Source organism: Aspergillus tubingensis (genome assembly GCF_013340325.1).
Source record: "Aspergillus tubingensis WU-2223L DNA, scaffold_5, whole genome shotgun sequence".
Classification (NCBI taxonomy): Eukaryota; Fungi; Ascomycota; class Eurotiomycetes; order Eurotiales; family Aspergillaceae; genus Aspergillus; species Aspergillus tubingensis.
In genome coordinates this window covers 1,294,574-1,314,175 of record NW_023336279.1, presented here as the reverse complement: position 1 = coordinate 1,314,175, position 19,602 = coordinate 1,294,574, and the positions used below count along the sequence as shown (strand labels likewise).

The 19,602-nt window shown below is 22.1% G+C and overlaps 1 protein-coding gene across 1 annotated transcript; it reads right to left on the bottom strand.

The window, feature by feature from the left end:
* Positions 1 to 19,071: 19,071 nt before the first annotated feature.
* On the bottom strand, positions 19,072 to 19,466 carry AtWU_03755 (DNA-directed RNA polymerase core subunit RPB10; the record flags this gene model as incomplete). The annotated part of the gene is made up of 4 exons (XM_035498867.1): positions 19,072 to 19,114; positions 19,170 to 19,256; positions 19,314 to 19,372; positions 19,431 to 19,466. 4 exons carry the CDS (start codon positions 19,464 to 19,466, stop codon positions 19,072 to 19,074), a joined length of 225 nt encoding a protein of 74 aa, XP_035354760.1.
* Between the last annotated feature and the right edge of the window lie 136 nt (positions 19,467 to 19,602).

Here is a 19,602-nt window from a genome sequence, read left to right as displayed (position 1 = left end):
AATAAAATATAATAATAAAATAAATTTTATAAAAAATGCTATATCAGAGCTTCTAAATAAATATAAGATAAACATAATAATTTCATAAATATCTTTTTTGAAAAATAAATAAATATTTTAGTATTATACTCTAATTATGACTATATAATTAAACCAAAAAAAGCAAATAAATTCTATATTAATTAATCTATAATCTATTAAAGACTGAGCTTTAAACTCTATATAAATATATTATAATTATATTGTAATAGAAATAAATATATATTTTTAAAGTCCAGCAGATATATTTATTTTATTTATTTCTAAAAATAATATATTATACCTCTATATAAATTACTAGAGATTAAATATAATTATTATTAAAGATTACTATTTTCTACTATTAATCAGTGAGATAATAGACTATTTTAATAAAATAATAATTTTCTTAAACTTGATTTATATAATATCTATTATTATGTTTAAATTAAAAAAATAATAAATAGAAAACTGTCTTTCACATTTATTATAACTATTATAAATATATTATTATACCATTGAATCTAATTAATATATTTATTATATTTTAAAGTTATGTAAACTCTATATTTAATAATTTATTTAATATTTATTATATTATATATTTTAATATTTTTATATATTTATAAAATTATAAAAATATATTAAATATATATAAGCAGTACTAGATCATTTAAGAAAATATTAACTAGTAATAAAGATTTTTAAATATAAATTTTATATATAAGAATATACTATCTAGAATTTAAAATTAAATTAAAAAGTCTTAATAAAAAGAAGTAAATCAATATAATTTAATTATAATCCGAATTTAAAACTATATATAAAATCCTAGTTTTTATAGAATTTATAAACTCTTATAAATAATTTATTAAAAATTACTTTTATATTACTCTACTCTTTATAAAATTTATATATTTAGAAAAAAGAAAGAGGAGTCAGAATACCTTATAATAAAACTTTTTATAATAATAAAATAAAATTACTAGTAATATATATTTCTGGATTAATTCTTAAGCTTATTAACTAATATAAAAAAATATTTAAAAAATTAAAAAAGCTTTCTAAAGTACACTGCTTTTATAATATTTTCATCTAGAATTATAAACTAAGCTGGAAACAGATTTTTTAAATTTTATAATTAATATTGTTATGGGACAAGTCCCTACTAGAGGACTTGGCTACCCAGCCTTGTAGCTGCCTGCTGATTAATTGATTTATATAAAATCTTAGACACCCCAAGGCCTTGTTTAAATATCAGTTATTTCTTTTTATTTAACAGGCGATGTATTCTTGGAATTAAGAAATAATCTTTAATATTGAAATAACTTTTTTAAATAATTTATAGAATAGAATCTAACCATGTAGCCAATAGAATAAAAAAATAAAATAAAATAAAATAAAATAAAATAATAAAATAATAAAATAATAAAATTATTATTAATAAATTTAATACAATAAATATAAACAGCTTAACTAATATATTAATAAGTTATAGAATATTATTATTAATATACAGATTATAAATAATATATTTTATAATACTGTTATTTTTCTTTAATATATAATTTTATAATTAAGATTCTTATATCCTGAAGTCAAATTATTTAATATATAAGATAAATAAGATTATCTAAGATTTAAAATATATTTATAATTTAAATTTTTTATAAATATAATTAGATATTCTGATAATATATCTCAAGTAATCTATATATTTAAATAATTGGAAGATAATATAAAATTTTTTTATTATAATATTAAAGTATAGACAGCACGGCTATTTATAAAAAATAATAAAAAATTTAATAAAATTTATAAAAATAAAAATTAAAAAAAATTATATTCTCTCTGGCAAGGCAGTAGGAACTGTAAGAATTTTTTAAAACTTTAATATTATTTTAATTTAGACTAGCAGTATTATATAAAAAAATATTTTTAAAATTATAATATTAGAAAATTTGATTAATTATGTACTATTACAGGCTACTATTAACTTAAAAAAGGTTTTTATTATAAAAAATATTATAATTAACTTTAATAATATAATTATAATATAAAATAAATAATAATTAAAAAAATATAAAAACTGTTAATAATTGTTATGGGACAAGTCCCTACCAGGAGACTCGGCTGCCCAGCCTCGTAACCGCCTGCTGACTAACCGACACACACACAAAACCTCGGACGCCCCGAGGCCCCTATTCGAACACCAGCTATTCCTTCTTGTCCAACAGGCGACGTACTCTTGGAACCCAGAGGCGACCCCTAACAATAATATATACTAGTTCAAAATTCTTATATAATTTTTACAGGTAATACAAGAAATATTATAAACTAAAAATATATTATTTTAATAATAGATAATAAAAGATAGAAATATATAATTTAATTTAAGAACTTAAACTAATATAATTTCTATTCTATAAAAATAAGTCTTAATTGAAAAATTATGATAAAAAAATAGATTTCTACTTCTAAAAAAAAACAAATATTTAATTAAAAATTATTATTAAAAATTAATATTCTAACTTCTAGTTTGAGCAGCCTTTATAAACTCTAAGAAAAAATTTTTAGATAATAAATAAAATAAAAATTAAAAAAAAATTTTTTATATAAAGTCACAGACAGAGATATTTAAATAGAAAGTCTTATTTTTAACAAAAGGTTTTTTTTTAGAAAAATATATAAATTCTAAATCTTTATGTTTAGAGATTAACATTAATCAGATAACTAATATCTATATTATAATTAATATAAAATACTTTATTTATAGTATTATTAATTTAAAATATATAAGAAAAAATAAATTAAATCTAATTTTAATTATTCTAATTCTAGTATTTAGGATTAAAGAAAAAAATTATTAATTATATTATTTAAATATATTTAGATATTAGGGTCTATGCTGAATCCAGGTTATATTTATATATATTTAATTATAATTTAAAATATAATATTATTTTAGAATTTTTCTGGCTAGAATATGATAATAAAAAAATTAAACTAAATTAAAATTAAGTTTATTTTTAGATAATCTAAATTTAAATTAAGATAATATAAATATTATAGCTTGAATATGCTCTGGTCTAGATATTAATTATAATTTTTAAATATAAATTAAAAAAAGAATATTATAGTTAAAAACAAAAATATTTACTATATTTTTAAAAAATATAAAAGAAATTTTATATATTAAATTTAAATTAAACCTGAGAAACAGACTGCCGGAATAATATTAATAATCTCTAGAATTATTTAAATTAAAGAATATATATATTTTTATACCACAGACCAGATATTAATTATTTAATTAAATTAAAAAATTAAAAAACTTTTCTAGTCTATATAAAAGTCACTATATAATATATTCAAAAAAGAATCTATAATATTATAAAAAATTTACTAAATTATTAAATAAAAAATTTATTTAAATAAATTAATAATTAATTATAGCCCTAGTTCTTTTTATCCAGAAACTAGAAAAAATCTTTATTTTTATATTAATCATTATAAATTAAATATTATTATTTAAAAAATCAGTACTCGCTGTCTCTAATTTATAAGATATCAAATTAAATTAAAAAATTAAATAATTTAATAAATTTAATATATCTGCAGTTTTTTATAAAATATATATTATTCAAAAATAAGAGTAAATGACTGCCTTTTATATTTAATATAAATTTTATAGCTTTAAATAAAAGAAACCTATATTATATTTTTTTAAGAAAGATAACAGATATGAAGTATAAATATCTTATAAATAACTAAGAATTACTTATTATTATAAAAGTATTTAAGCAATAGTACTATTATTTAGAAGAGAATAATGTGATAGGATCTACTTGTCAGGGTAGAAAGCCTGTTAACTAGGTAAGAAATCAACCATTAAACACTATATATTTATTTGATAATAACAAAGGTAGCCTATATTTATAAGATAGACTAATTCTTGAGAAATCAGTTGTTTATTATAAAAGAATTAATATTTTATAAATACCAGAGAAATATAGAATTATTATTAATAATCTTATGATTCTTATAATTATTATTATATATTATTCTAATAACTTTTATTCTGATAATTATATTGTTTTATTATAAATAATATTTTTTTCTGCTGGGACAAGCCATCTGATTCAGGTATTAAAGATAATCTTATATATTTCTAATTTAAAATAATAAAAATCTAATAATAAAAGATAAGAAATTTATAAAATATATAATATAGATAGAATTACATGCCATTTCTGTATAATTTTATAAGTATTTAATTATATTTATATAAATAGATTTATTATAAAAAAATATAAATAATAAAATCTTTTATATTACTTTTTTTCTTTTATCCTGTAATTATCTTTTCTTTAATCTTTTATAATTATTTTATTTACTTTCTATTATTATTTCGCGTGCTTTTCATTATTTCTATTATTATATATTAATTACTTGGTAATTAAATATCTTTTTATATTTATTTTTTACTTTATTTATCTTTAAATTATATATTTTATATTAGATTCTTTAATATACTTTTTAAAATAATTTCTAAAAAGAAGATTTGTATGTTGCAGAAATAATTTATTAAAATTTAATATTTTTTTTTATATATAATATCTTTATATTATTAATACTAACTTTGATATTACTGAGAAAATTTCTTATAATATTAATTATTATTAGAATACTCATGCTTTAGTATTGTATTACTAATATTTTAAAAAAATATATTTTATAATAAATATTACTTAATCTCCTTTACTATATTAAATATAATATTAATATTAGTTAAATTAATATAAAAATACTTAATAATACTTATAATTTTATTATTATTTTTAAATAATAAGTGGAACTGATGGACACGGAATACTAGAATAAAAATATTAAATATATCATTTTTAAAAAGATATTAAATCTAATTATTATATATAATTATATAAAGTCAGTTTATACTTACTAATTTAATCTTAAGAAATTAAAGAAAATTACTTAGATATAAAAATCTTATAAATAACTAGAATAGATAGCTAATTAATAATATTTTAATAAATAAGTATAATAAAATATAATTTATTTCTGGTTATTTATTATTAGATTATTAATTTATTAATTTCTCTGCCCCTGCTAATATTATTTTTATATAATATTAAATATATAAATATAATTTACTGCTCTATCTGATACCAGAAAATAAAGTTTATATAATCTAGATTTTAATTCTAAGATTTTATCTAAATATTATTATTAAGATAACCCGTGTGCAGTATTCTGATATTATTAATAAAATTATATTAAGTAATAATAATAATTTTAATAAATATAACATAGTTTCTGAGATTTATAATTTAATTAATTTATTCTCTGTCTTTATTCCTAGCTTATAAAAAGATTTAGATATTATTATTATTTATTTTATAAATAAATAACAGATATAATTAAATATATTTAAATATTTTCTACTGTCTTGTAGCAGGATGATTTTATATTTATTAATATATTTAATCTGTAATAATATAATTGATAAAGAATATTAAAAGATTAATATTTTTATAATTTATTCTTTAAGAATATAGAGTAATTTACTAGTAATTATCTTTTATTTTCTTAATATATAGTGCTTCTTATAGGATTTTTAATATTATTTTATAATTTCGTGTATTCTTTATATTTTTATTAAAAATTTATTAATTATATTTATTTAATTATTCTTTTTATTTAATCAAAAAGTAATCTTAATTATTATAATATTAATAATCTTTAATTTTCTTAATTTTTTATTTATTTTTATTATCTAGTTTAGATATTAAAAGTAATTTTTATAATCTCTTCTAATATTCTACAGTTTTAACAGAAAAATATAGAATATATTATAAATTTATTTATATTTCTTAGATAAATATAACTAATATACCTGAGATTTAATATATTTAAAAATCTAAAAAAATCTTATAAACTTGGACTAATTTTTTAATTTTTAAATTATAAATTATAAGTTAATAATTTAATTAAATTTTTTCTTTAAAATAAAATAGCTTTCTATACTTATTATAATATTTCTTTTATTTTTTTATAATTATTTATTATATCTTTTATAGCTATTTTCTTATTTCTTTAAGTTTTTTAATCTTATCCTGTATTATTAGAATCTTTTACTATTAAGAATTAGTCTTAATTCTAATATAAAAGTCTGGTAAAAATTATAGAAAATATTATAAGATAAATAGCCTGTGATTATATTATTTATATTATTATAAATAAATTAAATATTTAAAAAGATTAATAGCCAGTTGGTATTATAATAGCTAAAATAATATTAAAAATAATATTTAAATATTTAATTTATTTATTTTATTTAATTATTTATTTAAGAGTAGAACGCAGTTGAAAGCTTTAAGATTATATAATTATTATAAGCTAAATTTAACCAGAATTTACTAGTAAAGATTAATTTTTGATTAGATATAATCTCATTCAAGAATCTGAAAATTAATTTAATTTATTTATAAAATAATTTAATAAAATCTAGAATAATTATTATAAATAAAATAATAAAAAAATAATATTTTAAAAATTAATTAATAATAATTAAAATAATATTAATAATATTTTTATATTAAATAATAGGGGGCAGTCCTGTAATAAAATCTATTATTAATTTAATAAAAAAATATAATAGAATTAATAATAATTTAAGATTATTATATAATTAATACTTTGGAACAGTGCTTTCTTGATATATTAAATAAATTTAAATATATTTAATTATATTATATTATAATTTATTCTAATAGAACTTTCTGTATAATAGTATTTTTATTTAAATCTTTTTAAAATATTCTATTAGTAGATTATTATAATATAATTTAATAAATATTTAATATAATATCTTAGAGAAGAGAATATAATATTAATTTTTAAAATAAATATAATTAATTATCTTAATAATCTAATATTTTTAATTTAATTATTTTTATTAAATAATAATTTTTATTATTATATTTCTAGATCTTTATTCTGTAAATATAAGATTATTTTTTAAAGTTTAGAATTATATATATTTAAGTATAAAGCTTCTGTAATATATAGTTATAATATTATAAATTAAAAAATAAATTTTTCTTAAGATAAATTTTTTTAAATAATTTAATTAATTGTTTTTATACCAGCTTAATTATTAAAATTCTTTAAAGTTAATATAATACAGATATTAAATCCAGGATAATCCTATATATTTTAAGATTTAAACTAGGTTTTTTTAATAAGATTTCTTATTATCAAGAATAATATATTTATAAATTATTTTTAAATTAAGATTAATAATTCCTCTTGAGAAGTAGGCTCTATTTAAAATTTGAAAGATTTTCTGGAAGATTTATTTACTGGATTTGATTTTTCTATTTTATATTTAATAATAAAATTAAAAAAAATTAAATTTATAAGCTATCAAGCTTGCTTTTTATTAATTATAATTTAATATATAAAAAATTATAAATTTAAATAATTAGATAAAATCTTAATCATTTAGAAAGTATCTTCTAGATACTGTTATTATTATTTAAAAAGGTAAATAATAATAGATAATTTTTAATCTAGAATATTATAATTTAATTCAGCACTGGAGAACTTATAAAATTAAAATATAATTAAATAAAATATATCTTTAGTATTAGATTAAAATAAAATATTATTTATTTCTTTTTTTAATGTATTAATTTCTAAACAGTAGGATTTTATAGGATCAAAATATATTAATAAAAATATTTATTAAAAGATAATAATCAGATAATAAAAATAGTTTATTTAAATAATTAAATAAACTTTTCCTGACTTTTATCTGTTAATTATTCTATAAAATAAAAAAATAAAAAATAAAATAATATAAAAATAATTTTAAATAAATTATTAATAAAAATTATAGAATCTAAGAAAGATCTAGATATTATAATAACTTTTAAAAATTAATTATAAAATAATATTATTTATTTATTAAAAATCCATAGATACTCTATTAAAATTAATAATATATTCTAAAAATTTAATTTTAAATTAATAAAATAAATATTTTAATAATTTTATATAAAGTTGAGCTTCTCAAAGTCTTTTTAAAACTTAATTAAATATATTTTATATAAGATTTTTTATTTAGTAAAAAAATAAAAATATTATTTAAATATATTATATAAAAATTATTAAGAAGTCCTCGAAGCGCAGTATATATATAATTTTAAAAAATTACTAGAATATTAATTAATTTAAATAATATAATTATATATTTGAAATAATTATATCAGGTATAAAATACTGTCTTTTATTTATTATTTTTTTAATATAAATTTAGTAGTATATATTCTTGATATTAATCTTTAAAAATAAATACTTTTAATATCCTGTTAAGAATCTCTAAAATAAAAGATAAAAAATAATAATTTTTAATAAAAATCTTATTAAAATTCCTATAATTTATATAAAAATTCTAGTAGAATTTTTTAAAGATTAAATTTAATCTAATTTTAAATTCTCTTTAATATATTCTTATAGAATTTTAAATTCAGCTTTAAATAAAAATATATTAATTATAAGAAAATATTTTATTAAATTTAATATTAATAATATAGTCCGCAGGGCCATAAGAAAATAATTATTAAAAAAATTTATAAAAATATATTTTAAAATTATTTAAGTTTAAGAAATTACTTTAGAATTTAATAATAAATTATAAGATTTTTTCTAGTAATTAGATATCTTCAAGAAATTTAATAATAGTATATACTTTTATTAAATTTTAAATTATTTTAATAAATTAAATAATAAAAAATAATAAAATAAATAATATATTAAACCACCACTAGTAGTTCCCTGCTGATAAGATAATATATAAATCTTAAAATATAATTATTAAAAATAATATAGGACTGTTTTCTAATTAAAGATTCTAATTAATTTTTATATAATATTATTTAAAAATACAGATATCTTCTTATAAATTAATAATAGTAATAAAAACTTTCTATATATTATAAATAAAAATAATAATTTAATTAATAATTTTAATTTTTAGTACAGTAATTAAAATATATTAAAAATTATAAATTTTAATAAATTAATAATTAATAATATTTATTTTAATATAGTTATTTAGATCTGTAAAAATTTCAGGATTATTTCAAATAAATATAAATATAAAAATAATATATTATTTTTATTATAAATATAAAAAGTTAAAATTATAAGATTTATTTTAATTCTTTTATTTTTTTCTCTGAATCTGATGAGAATTAGTAAGTTCTAGTAAATTAAATTCTTTTATTTTTAATAAAATATTAGTTTACAAGATATTAAATACTTTTATATATAAAGTATTATAATTAATTATTATTTTTTTAATAAGATTTTCCCTGTAATTCAGGATATCTTTCTTAATAATTTTATTAATAATTACTTAGAAGTACTTATATAATTTATAATTACTAGATTAATTATTATTTTACTTATATTTTTCTTTATTCTTTTATAATTTATAATAATAATAATTATTATTATTATTTTATTCTATTTCTCAGGTAGATAGAAAATATATTTTTAAATATAATAATTTAAATCTAATAATAATTTAATAAAATATAATAAGATTTTTTCTTTTTCTGCTTAATAAGAAAAATATTACTTTAAAATATTAAAATAAATATAAAATTCTTATAGATTCTAGCTGTATTACTAGTAAGCTTATTTAAATTAAATTATAATATTTAATTAAAAATAATAATATTCTAAATTAAAATAAAAATCTAGTTCTTGAATTAAAGCTATAATTTTTAAAAATTATTTTATTCCTAAACTTTTATTATCTATAAAATAATATTATTTTTATTTATATATTAAGTTTATATAGTTAATAACAGCAAGGATCTTATATTCTTTTAATAAATATTTTTAAATATATTTCTAAATATATATTCTAAATTAATAATTTATTTTTAATATTTTTAAAGATTGAAGTTCAGGATAAAATAAAAAAATTTTTAAATTTAATTTTTTACTTATTCTTTTCTAATTCAGAGAAGAATTAATAATTTCTTAAAAATATTTTATTGAAAAATTATTTCTTTAAAAATAAATTATTTTTATTATAAGTTAATAGCTTATTCTAATTAATAAATATAATTTTCTAATTATTAAATCTTTTTAACAGTGGGAATAATATTTAATAATAATTTTAGATTAATTTAATTACTAAATATTTTTATTTCTTTATTATCTTTAATAAATGGCATCTTTCTTAGGTAGTTAAAAAGGAAAAGATTAGAATATAATAAGATTTATTTATTAAAATAAAAAATCTATTAACTAGATAAGAAATCAATTATTAAATATTATATATTTATCTAATAATAATAAAGATAGCTTATATCCATAAGATAGACTAATTTTTAAAAAATTAATAGCTTATTACAGAGAGATCAGCATCTTATAAATACCAGAAAAGTATAGAATCATTATTAATAATCTTATAACTCTTATAACCACTATAATACATCATCCCGATGACTTTTATCCTGATAGCTAGGTTATTCTATCACAAATAAATTCATAGTTATAATAAAATCTAATTATATTGATTTTAGAATCTTTTTAAATTTTATACTTAAGAAGCTAAATTCCTGGTTAATTAAATAAATAAAATTATTTATAATATTTAATTTTATAATTAAATACTAGCCCGGAAAGAAGAATTCTGTAGATATATTTAATTAATATTTAAATTTTATTTTTTTATAAGAGAAAATAAAGTAAAGTTTATTATTATTTATTTTATTAATAAAGTTATTAAAAGATTTAACAAATCTAGAAAAATAGATAGATTCTCCAGAGAAATACTAGTAGAAAATAACTTAAAATAATTATACAGAAAACTAAATAAATATTAAAATATATATTTACAGAAAAAATACCTGCCGGTATTAAAATATATTTTTAAAAAAAAAAAATTCTGTTAATAATATAAAAATTCTAGATTTTCTAATATTATAGATTTATATATATATAATAATTAGATTTAAAATAATATATTTAAACTTAAAAGATTCTATAATAAATTTATTTTATAAAATTATAAAAAAAGAACCCATAGATATAATAACAGAGAATTAAATCTTTATAAAAAAAAGCTAAATAACCTGATTTAGAAAATAAATAAAATAAGTTAATTTAAAAAAATTAAATATATAATAATCCTGGCTACTTTAATAATAAGATAAAAATATTATAAATAAACTATAATATACCAGAAGACAACTATTACTAAGAATAATATATTTTAAAAAAATATTTAATATAAATATCAGTAGCATAATATACATACTAAAATAAAAATATATATAAAAATATATAATCTCTATTAAAGAATTTAAATTTATTATTATATATTATATAATAAATTAAAGCTACTACCACAATCCAGTAAACCTAAAAAAATAATAATTAAAAATTTTATTATAGATTTATTTCTAAATGAATAACAAGAAAAAATATATAATATAATTCTAATAATAATAAATATATATACTAAATTTATATTTTATTTATTATATTAGAAAAATATTACAGTTCTGTAACTTACAGAATTAATATATAAATATATTATATTTATTCTTAGAAATACAAAGAAGTTAATAATAAATAGAAGAATTATTTTTATAAATAGATATTAAATAACTTTGTATCATTATATAAATATTTATAGAAAATTATTACTAATATATTATTTTTAAATAAATAAATAAAATATTGAAATTAGATTCTTAAATATTATTTATAAGCTTATTTAAATTTTTTAGAATAACTAGACTTAATAGCTTCTAATAATCTAAATAATTTATAATAATATAATTTATAATATTATAAAAAATAATATTTTATAAGGTATTAATGGGCTTCATATTCTAATTATAAATTAATATAAATTAAAAATCTTTTTTTTAATAAAATATCTGTAGTAAGAAAGCAGGCAGGTACTTTTATTAAAATTAGAAAAATACTTAAAATCTTACTAAATAAAATAAAAAAAGTAATAATAATATAATATAATTATAAATATAAAAAAAGATTTTTTAAATGAACTAGAAGATTATAGTACAGGTTAAGAATATTATAATTATTTGTTTAAATATAAAGTTTAATTATTAGTAAATTAAATTTTTCTGATAATTAATATCTGGGGATAACAGTTATATACGTTATAATTATTATTGAAATATAAAAATCTATATTTGAGTTTTTTATGTGGCTTTTAGAGTTCTATAATTTTTATATAAATAAATTTTATTGATTATTTCTAATATCAATTAATAAATATTAGAAATAACTAGTGAAAAAGATTTTTATATATAAGGTTTTAAAAAGAACTTTTAATATAATGAAATGATAAAATTACATCTCTAAAAGAATATTTAAAAGTTTTTCATAAATATTAAAAATATATAGATCTACTATAACTAGCTACTTTGATTAATATACAAAATAATATTTAATTACTGGTAAAGATAGTATAAATAATCTTTTACTACATACTTTCTTATTGATAATTATATTTTATAAAGAATATTATATATATTTGTACATAAGTAACTATAATTTAATAATTAATTATTTATAAAAGAATAATAATAAAGATATTGAAATATATCTAACTATTATCTAACCATGTATAAATATCAAAGCTAAATAAAATAATTAATATTATATAAATTAACTAATTTATATTTTTATATTATTTTTTATATTATTATATATACCTGAACAAAGCACTCTAAATATAAATAAAAAAATAAGAATAATAAATCATATATTTTTATTATTCCTGTGACTAGATCCCCAGAGCTAGTAAATTATATATTAGAAAACTAATACCATTATTTAAAATATAATTTAATATAAGATATTACTAGGCCATATTTAATAGTAATAATAGATCTCTATAATAGCAGTTATTAAGTAGTAATACTTACTAAAAATTTATTATATAAATTAGTCACAACTTATACTTAATATATTTAATATAAAGAAATTATTTATTAATATATAAGGATGGTGGCTGGCTGAATATTAATTATATTTAATATAATTTAATAATAATTATATAATAAAGATTACTATCAGAATAAAACCTTACAAAAATAAAATATTAATAATATTATTAGTATACAGGACAGCCGCAGCATGCAGAAAAAAATAATAATAATTATAACAATAATAATAGTAATAATAAAAATAGATATAATAGATAAGACAGATATAGCAGGATTAGTAATAATAAACATTAGCTATAATAATAATAATATAAATAATAGTATAAATACAAGCAGTACATAAAATATAAAAAAATAAATTATTTTTATTAATTTCTTTTATTAATCTTTTAATAGATAATTATATCTATAATCATATATTTCTAAAAAAAAGAAGAAAATCGATAATTAATATAAAAATATATAAAATATATAACTAAGCTGTATATAAACTTATAATCTATATAATATAATTATTTTTATTTATATAAAATATAGAATATATATTCTTGCTATACAGATTATTATTTATTATAATATATATATTTTTATTATTTAAATTATTATATAAATTACTACCCATGCAGAACAGCAAGGAAAATATATTAAATAATCATTATAAATTAATAAAAAACATATAAATAAATTATTTTATATAAAAAGATATAAGCAATATAAAAATATTAAAAATTATTATTACTGAGTAAGTAAATTAATATGGTAATATATTATAGAAAAAAAGAAAAGATTTATAAAAACAAAAAAATCTTAATCTTATATAATTTACTACTATAAATTAAATATAATAAGTAATAAAATTATTTATAAATAAATTCTTACTTACTAGAGTATAAAGTTGTAAAATTATAATAATTATCTTATATTAATTATTATAAACACATTTGCAGTATTATTTTTATATATAAGATTTCAGAGAAAGAGAATATATTATATATTAATAATAAAAAATTTATATTGAGGATATTCTAATTATTTCTATTCTTATAATTTTCTGATTTTCTAATTATTTAGTATATAAAATTATATAGATTTCTTTATAACTGCGGGGACATAGTTTCCAGATAAAAAAATAATATTAAAGTAGATCTACCAGCTTGCTATAAATCAGCAGATTATATAAATAATATATAATTATAAATTATATAAATTAAGTGAGATTATATAATTTTTTTATATTATATCTTACTGGCTTCTCTGATACTACAGGAGGCCAGTGATCAGTTTAAAGCAGAATAGTAGCTAGTGTTCGCGCATATAATTAAACTTATTATATCTCCTAGATCGCCCCTAACACATATCTTGTAATAAAGTAATTGATATTATAAATGAATATTAACAAATTCATTTCTTATTTCAATTATCAGTCTGGCTGTAAACAATTCTGATTGGTTAGAATTGTAATTACTAATAGTTGTTTTAGAAAAAATGTTTCTCAATCATTTCTTACTGAAATAAGTTAGAAAGATTTAGATCCATTAATTCTTGTAGCCTGTAATATATATATATATCTTGTCTGATAGATTTATTAATAGTAACAATAAAAGATGTATAGTATTATACTCTTAGTCTAGTAGCACTGGACTAATGTTGATTATGATTATATAGAGAGATCCTGTTGAGATAAAACAGATTATAAAATCATATAAATAAAATATTTCGTAATAAATTTTTATATATTCTAAATCACATCAGGCTTGCCGGACATATGGAGAGCACGCAACTGAACCCGGACGTTACCAGCACAACAGACAACGTGTGGAACTATATGGGCCAAAGAACTATACTTGAAGCATCATACCTTTCCGGCTTACTGCTTCCTCGATGTGAAATCCGAACACGAGACGGTAAAGATCGCGCAGCCAAAGATGTTGCCCGCTCTGCATCATCACTTCAACAGCGCATGCCACATCAGCTGCACCCGCTCTAGCTGAGGGACCCACACTCCTAAATGTCGGATCGAATGCTACCAATTGCTTGTAATTCTTCAGGAGTGCAACCTGCCATGGCATGGACCCAAACGCGTCCGAAGAAAGCGACTTGACGAATGAAGGAAAACTATGTGGCCCGACGCGCTGGAATCCGCTATTTATTGCGGCCTGGGTCACTAATATCCGAACACATGCCAGGTTTGGATCTCGGGATGATGTCTTCACCGTCTGCGTGGAAGATGTTTGCTCTGAAGACTGGCTTTGACCCGAAATATTAGACGAATTAGACGACCAGGCGTGCGAAGACTGACCTGGGCCTTGGCCCAAGACGAAGATATTCTGTACTGGTGCATCATCGGGCGACACGGTTGCGGTATCGTCGAATATTGTTGTTGGTGTCTCGGGGTTTCCTTGTTGATTTATCAACTCATCAACCGAACCAGACTCCAACGGTTTCGGTTTTTGAACGACCTGCGTAGTAAAGGTTGCTTGACTTGGCCGGGGTGTACCTCGATCAGAGTTTCGAAGAGTACGTTGAGTCCAACCTTCACGGAAGATATCGCATAGTTCCCAACAAGCCTGAACTGCAGAACCAAGCAATTCCTCACCTAGCCTTTTACCTTCTTTGATACTCTGACGTATGCTGAAAAGCATTTCTGCTAGGGACCAGCAGGCGCTCAAAAGGGAGTCTGTTTCTGATACAAGTGTCCTTTGTTTCATCAGGCGGTGACATATAGTGATGTAGAAGTCCAAGGTTCTTTCTCTGAAAGCATCTGGGAGGTTACGGTCGTGTGTATTGTACAGATGATTGTTCAGCTCGAAGCTAACACGGAGAACAGAATCGGCATTCTCGTCGTTTCTGACGCGGGTCTCGAATAGTGTTTGGCAGAAGTCTCTGCAAAGGTCAAGCGTTGGGTTGATTTGCGGTGCACGATCATCATTATGACTGTCGTACAATTCCTGGCACAATCGCCAGCACGATCTCCAGACGTCCTCCCGAGTATCCACAGTGCATCCATGACGTTCACGGTGTATGGAGCTTAGCGTTGCCAGTGTATTGCACAGAGCCCAGCATTCAGCCAGAGCTGCTTGTAAAGCACGAATCTCTGATTCTTCATCAGACAATTGTACAACTTGTGAGTGGTGACTTTCGGGTTTCCCATTTGTATGTTGGCCAGCCTCTTCAGCATTCGCATTTTTTGAGGAAGCCAGTTCTCTATTGACCGAGGGCCTGGTGAATAATGGCTGTTCCTCGCAGTGATTTACGGCCATTTCTGATACTTTATGACTGGTGGAATGGACATATTTACCAATGTCGAGGAACTCCTGCCTTGTTTGTGCACGTGGGGTTGCTCGTTCAAACCAGTCTCTGGCTGGTTGAATCGATGTAGTAGTCAGCGGCGGTGGTGATGTCGGACCATATTGATTCTCCTGATGTCCGTCAGTACATCCATGTACAATGACCAGAGGATCAGTACCTTGGCCGACTGTTCAGGTCCAGTGCTCACGGAAGGAGGTGCCACCACGTTTGATGCTAAGGTTTCTGTTCCATCTGACTCTGACTGTGAAGGGCTGCTAAAGTATTGCACGCCATTTACCTGTTTATACCAACTATAGTTAACCGTGCAGTTCACACAGCAGATGAGGTGCATTGGATGGGGGTCACTCACAAACTCGCCGAACCCAGTAGGTGCATGTATCACAGACTTTGGAGGCTCGTCCTCATCCGACTTTGTTGGGTTGCTGTTGGAAATCGCATTCATTGGCTGTATCTTACCAACACATCTAAAGTCAATGTAAAATTCGGATTTATACTAATCACTCTTGCGTCGGAGAAACTTGCACATACTGTAAGTTCAGTTTTAGTGGTATTGGGTGTGTGCGACGACTGGGTTGTTGCTGTCGGAGGCACTGCTTTAGGTTGAGTGTCAGATATGTGAATATCATTGACGACCGACTTTTTAGTGTGGCTAGGTTGATTGGGTCTTGAAGGTGACTCTTCACTGTATTTTACCCCTTCGTCAGATGAGCTGCTTATACTTCCGTCGGGCCTGGAATGATTAACATAGATATTGGTTGGCAACGTGTTTTATAACTTACATCTTGAAGACTATTCGCGAAGCAAGATACGAGCAATGAATGTCCAATCCTCGTACAAGGGAGTCAGAATGATAATCATGTTGTGGCCTATGATGATTGATTTAGCAATCCGAGTTGAGATCGACTCATGGCGCATAGGAGTCCAAGCTTAGTGGAGGCGGATGAAGGTGAATAGTAATTAGTTAGTATCCGTGCTGTCGGTTGGTTGACTAACGCCAGCGGGGTTGAGCTCATCCTAACTGAAGGGTGCTCTATAATACCTGATAGTACCGCGCTTCCTGTTCCTAGTGAGCTTAGCCTGTGATACGCTATGCATGAGGCTAGTTGGTAGGCCTATCATGTACGAGGTACAGGCTTTCCAGCCCCTTCATTGCTACAGTAAATTCGTATGTGGCACACACATATTAATTGCCCTGATCTTCTCAGATTATCACCCAAGACAAGCATGCAAAGGCAACGATATGTACGGTTCGAGTGCTTACTCCGCCTAGACCACTTTGTATTGGCTGGATAGATGGCATTCGAGGAATAATGAATTATCAATGATTAATTTTAGAAGTCCCTTGGTTTTGAACTGACAAACAAGAACACAAAACACAATCTTATTGAGAGCATACGAAGCATATCATTAACCAGTACTGGAAAATAGCCGCTGGAGTGTGATGATGAGCAACAAATCGTGACCTTTGACCAAGGCATTAGATAACAAACAGCCATTGGCCATAAGTACTAGTTGTAGGTGTAGTAAGTAGCACTATGGTGGGGTACCCCGGCTTATTATTGGTCCGTGTACAATGGATGTTATGGGGTCGTACTACTCGGCGCTTCCACACGCAATTACGATCTTAGCCTATTGTACTCCGTAGTATCTTGTATTTAGCCCACCATCATGTGAACAGAACAACAGACAGCTGCCCAATGGCGCGGTTTCCTGGTATTTGCACACTGTGCCCTGTGCCTTCACCAGCTCGCTTTTCGTTATGCGATTGGCAGGAGAAGTATCGGGACTGCAGTACTACTGACACTCGACAAATCAGAGACGGACAGTGAGCGAAGCACGGCGCAAGAAGGCACACCTGTTTGATTAGGTTTGACTTAAGACTATCACGCAGTAGCTATACGGCTCCACCTCTTATCTCTAAAGATCCCGCCGTGCGCACTTACATGGCTTATCAGCCCGGAGCACCTGATATATTAAGAGCTTTGGCCGGTAGTTCACGCAGCGATTGATCTCATTCGTCCTCCCGCTAATCACGAGTATTTGCGGTCGATAGGCACTAGTAGTACTGTTTCAGACCAGGCCAGATGCCATTTTGAGATGAGCTTTACCTACAGCCCAGCCAGTGTAACCTGCCAGTGGTACTTGAACAATGTATATAATCACTAGGCTTAAAGTATTGCCATACTGGCCCCCGCGGTTCATAGATATCGTTCGATTAAACCGTGAAGTCGATAATGAAAGTTTAGCTGCTCTGATATACATGATCGCTACTCCGTACTCGATCATATTTGACCCATGAGACCAAATTTGGCCCAAGCCGCCGAGCGCAGGGATATGTAGCTATTCTTCACCCGCAGACAGAGAAATAGCCATAAGTATGAGTGCAATCAGCGTGCTCAAAGACTTCGGTTAACATGTGTCACACCGTGATAGAGCTGGCAAGACGTTATATGACTCCAAATCAAACGCTGACCTCTTCATAAAGTCCAGGAAGAAACCAAGCAAAGCGTGAGGTGGCAAAAGAGAGAAGAAAGATGAAACATATAGACCGTCCATCCTCTAGCAATGCCATGCAAGCAAACAACCCATTCAGGCCAACGATCTCTGGCAGTGGATTCTGGTTCTGTACAAGGTCGTGAATGTATTGATTGCACCATATGAGGAAGCAACAGAGATATTCCCCCACTTATGGATGTGCGAGTAAAGCTCGTGTTCATATTTGGTTCTTCGCCCGGTCTCTTTCAGTAGGATTATACCTATTGAAAATATGAGTTCCCACGTGCATGTACTTCCAGCCAGGGGTTCACTTACCGTAGGAGTTTCTCTATCAAATCGACATGAGTCATAATCATTCTGCGGCAACAGTACCGCTTGCATCCAAGCTGATCCATGGCGTCACTTTCAAGCTCCAGTTAGTTTGTCGCCGTAGTTAGAAATTCGATTACCAATACCTACCCATCGGGTATACCCTCATCAAGAAGTTGGAGATAACGCTCCCAGAGATCTCCGACAACCTGGAATTTACGTTGCATGAGATTCGAGAAGCGCAATAGGGTATCAAGTGCCACGTACCTTGCCGCAAGAAAAACAGCGGACGGGGATGATCATTTGGTCTGATTGTTTCTTCCGTAAAAAACGTTTCCTGTTGGTAAATTAAGTATAGAGGAGTCAGATTTATCAGAAAGCGTTTGGAATCTTGACAGCCGGAGAAAGGTAGGAATTGATGTTTCTGTCTTGGTCCCTT